Genomic DNA, 4,462 nt, shown 5'->3' with positions numbered 1-4,462 from the left:
ATACCTACATCAGTTTACATTTTTTCGATATTTAAGTATACTGAATTTATACCGATATCCAGTATCATCCAGATTATTTCTGGAACTTACCATCGACTTAAAGGGTGCCCAAAATATAGATTGAGTTTGCAGAACTGAATGTTTACTTAATGCTTAAGCTGAAATATTATTTAAGTGATTGCATGCATACCTGTTCAGCCAAATCCCACATCGTGTCAAACTCCTCCTGCTCAAGTGAAGGAACTTGTTTATGCTCTATCTAAACAAAATGTAAATAGACAATATCATAATTTATTGTGTTTCGTTTTATTCTTATTTTGTTAATCCACATTATGCACTGGTATTTTGCTGAGAACTACTATCAGACCTATGTACGTACTGCGTAGGGACTTTTTTTGCATGCGCCGACATGTAATTCTAACTGGTGAGCGTGTGTGGGTGGATACAATTATAAAGACGCAATTTTGTGGGTTGCACAATGTGGCATAGAACATATAATATTCCCTATATTGAATACGACAGAATTGCTTTAATCATCTTGCATACACAGAACTTAATAAAAACAAAGTCCGGAAGATTAAATTATCGTTAAGGTAAATAACAGCTAAACAAATGAAATGTGTACGGTTAGCAATACGTAGACATCATATCTAGAGATTCAAAAAGCCGACACATATGCCTAACCTCGTTTCTAATGATGGACTTATACCATCAACGACACACAGTATGCTGCATCCTTTCTTTTAACTGTATATATAATTATAATCAAACCTGATTTCTCAAATTCCTTATTCGGACAATGTCGGCTTCCTCGTCATGCACTGTGTCTGCTATTTTGCTATTGTCGGTTATGCTCCACCAGTTCGACTTCGACTTGAGGCCACATATGTATCTTAGCAGATAGACAAGCAAAGAAACATCGAAGTTTCCTGAACTTGGTGGTCGGCCAGGCGGATAGAGTAGATTGTACTGTGATCTGCTGATGAGGTTGTTGTTCTTTCCATAATTCATTGTGTTTAATACTTTCCGTTCTTGAAGCTTCATATGTAGATTATTTGGAGGTACCAAACTGTCGAATCTTGCCTTTAAAATAGCTGTACCCTCCTTAACAATGAGTAAATGCAGCCGGATATAGTACGCTTCTTTCCTGTCGGCGTCAACAGGTACTCCTCCAGAAGCCATTTTAGTACTCTGAATCAGAACACGGGGTAAAATGATTTGCATAGTAGAATGGTATTATCACGTAATATGTACTTAATATATATGTAAAATTTGAATATATATTAGCGAACGGCCTATAGAAATATTATTTACTAAATTAATTTCATTTTTGCTCTGCCTGTGCAACTGGTTGCAACAATTGTGGAACAAATGTGGAACAATACATACAGGATAGGGAGAAAATGACATCAACAGTTTCTAAGTCATTTACGTTACATTTTAAGCATTTGTTCTGAAACCTAACTCTAAATTTCAATATTACATGTATAGAAAGTAATGAGAAGCGAAGCACCAGAATTGACATTTCACAAGTTTTTGTATTGTAAATAATATTTCATGACATTGTCAGGTTTTTCCCCCAAAACTTATGGAAAATTTTATTATAATTATCGTGCTATATTCTTTTGTCCATATAAAATATGTAGGGAACACGATTAATTAGAGATTACTGGGCCCTTGGTGTGCATATGCCCTATAGTATGTAAATCAGAAACCTGAGTACATGTTAAAGTTTTTTAGCTCGACTATTCGAAGAAAAGCCTAGCTATTCTACTCACCCTGGCGTCGGCGTAGGTGTCGGTGTCACACCTTTGTTAAGGTTTTGCATAAAAGTACATACAGCTATCATTTGAAGGCATATAGCTTTGAAACTTACTTTTTTTTCTTTTTCTAGGTCAATTACCAACCTCACCGAGTCAAGTTCCATAACTCTGACATGTATTTTGTGCAAATTATGCCCCCTTTTGGACTTAGAAAATCATGGTTAAAGTTTTACATGCAAGTTACTATCTCCAGAACTAATGCATTCGGGGTTATAAAACTAGTTGATTGCACCAAGTCTCATAACTATGACATGCATTTTGGTCAAATTGTGTCCCCTTTTGAACATAGATTTTCTGGTTAAAGTTTTGCATGCAAGTTACCATCTCTGTTATGATAGAAGGACTTTGATAAAATTTATAAATAGTCCAGATGTGCTAAACGCTACTGTGCTAAGCTGCATACTTAATTAGCACGGTGCATGCTTAGCCCATCTAAAACAATTATGAAACTGCATTTCTGGTGACAGGTCACAGCTAAAATTGACTCGCTGTCAAAAATTTGCTAATATAATTACTGTAATCGGTCAAATTATTGGGGCGGAGGTGGGGGCTGTGTTTCACTCGTTTTTATCATAAAACAGGTTGAAAATTAGACACATATATATATACAACACAACAGCTGTACACCTCCCTAAAATTTCTCAAACTTGTATTTTATGTGTTGTTTTTCTCGCACTGTCGCTGCTGATTTGTGGAATTTACAAATTTACTGTCCTCTGCTCTAACAAAAAAGCCCTCTAAATCGAAAGTAGAGTTACTTTCGATTTTGCTGTAGGCGTACATAAACTGTAGGCTTTACATAAATTACTAAATAATGCTTGAAAATCGTGTAGAATTACGATAGTACAAATTAAATCAAGCATACCTATTTCTCAATACCCTTGTAAAATTATATTCGTGGCATACCCATTGCATTGTGTACACTACGGTAGCGCTTTCATACTGTCGCACTGACGGAATGTGTGACGTCACGCTCTATGTATAGAATGTAGAATGTACCCATTGTCGTACCCGGTTTGGAAAATCCGCTATGGATGAGTCATGCACAGCCCAGACGAGTGTAAAATGCGGAGCGTATTATATTTGCGGAGTCTGTTTGTTTTGTAGTCTATATACATACAGTATTTAAACAGTACAGACTTCAGTTTTGGCTAAAATGAATTGTTTCATTTAAACTGAAGTTAGGCCATACATGTATTATGGACATTAGAGCGTGAGGTTTTGTTTCTAAACTATCATAAAAAATGCGAAATCTGGAAAAAAGAATGTCCGAATTGGGAATCGAATCTGGACATTTAGGCAGTTCCTACCTTCCTGACAAGTACAGCACGGAGGAATTTGTACTTAGCGAACGTTAAAAATAAAGCTTCATAACGGTAATCAAGGCAGGAAGGTCGGTGGGTCAGCAGTGATCGGATGGGCACCTGTGTAATTCTTCCACCATCAAGCCATATATATGCTGAATTGTGTCGGTATGACACTAAACATAACAACTATAAATCAAAGAGAACTGAGCAGAACCACAATTTTGACTTGAATACGGTGAATCATCATCATTGATTTACATTATTTTAAATAAATATTTGAAAGAACTGTATCTTTTGAGTTAGTTATGAATACTGTTTGAACGTTTAATAAGTTATATAAAGTATTTAGAAAGTATTATTAATTATCAAACATGTCCTAGGTTGTTTTGATATGTATCCACTATCGGAAAATGTCGAAAACAATAATGGACCAATTAAAACAAATGAACTCTAGATTTCAATATCGCGCCACAATCAAGTTGAAGCATATCAGTAATATCAAAATTTGTACAACCAGTTAATATGTCAATAACAGAAAAATGATATAGACCTACGGTGTTCCTTTAGGGCTAGCGTCTGCTCCAAGTGAACGTGAAGCGCAAAGGTACGATGGCGTGGTGCGATAGTACGATGGTGTTAACACGACAGTACGACGGCGAAGCGCGACAATAGGATGGTGACAGTCAGTCGTACTGTCGCGCTTCCCCATTCTACTACCACGCTTCACCATCGCATTGTCGCGTTTCACTAGTGTAGTGTCACCATCGTACTGCCACGCTTAGCCATCGTACTGTTGCGCTTCACCATCAGACTGACACACTTCGTCATCGCATCTTCGCGCTTCTCTATCGTACAGTCGCCTTCCTGTCAAGCATGCACAAAAGAATTCACATAGTATGCATGACGTCAGACGGAGGGACGTGCTTTGGATTTACTGCTTAACATAGATCTACATTTTGTTTCCAATATTTTTTTCAGTTATAACTTTAGGGTCAGTGGTAAAAAGATAGGGTCGGTTGGGTAAACGGAAATAAACAACTGTATTCTAAACGTAATTAACACTTTTGTATAAAATTTACCGAAAAAACTTTATAAGCAAAATTTAAACAGGGGTGTATTTTATATTATACATATACATATGTACTTTTAAGGTACAAAATGCTTTATTTTTTCATCTAAAAAACATATGAAACAGCTTTCCAAATAGATGTTATGCGCAGTTACATAATAGAGTCACAAAAGGAGGTAATAAATAATAGATTCAAACAAACATCTAGTATATTCAGCAATATTCAAACCTTTGACAATTGTTAATGAAATTAATTATCAGAA

General features: G+C 36.0%; 1 protein-coding gene across 1 annotated transcript; it reads right to left on the bottom strand.

Moving 5' to 3' along the window:
• Positions 1-190: 190 nt before the first annotated feature.
• LOC128552055 (uncharacterized) lies at positions 191-2,771 on the bottom strand (the record flags this gene model as incomplete). The annotated part of the gene is made up of 3 exons (XM_053533052.1): positions 2,689-2,771; positions 772-1,191; positions 191-259 (listed from the first exon to the last, which is right to left on the bottom strand). Coding segments are annotated over exons 2-3 (480 nt in total), but the record flags the coding sequence as incomplete, so codon positions are not given.
• Between the last annotated feature and the right edge of the window lie 1,691 nt (positions 2,772-4,462).

Source organism: Mercenaria mercenaria, unplaced genomic scaffold (assembly GCF_021730395.1).
Source record: "Mercenaria mercenaria strain notata unplaced genomic scaffold, MADL_Memer_1 contig_1987, whole genome shotgun sequence".
In the NCBI taxonomy this organism is placed as follows: domain Eukaryota; kingdom Metazoa; phylum Mollusca; class Bivalvia; order Venerida; family Veneridae; genus Mercenaria; species Mercenaria mercenaria.
The sequence above is the reverse complement of the archived record's forward strand: the minus strand, read 5'-3'. Positions and strand labels throughout refer to the sequence as shown.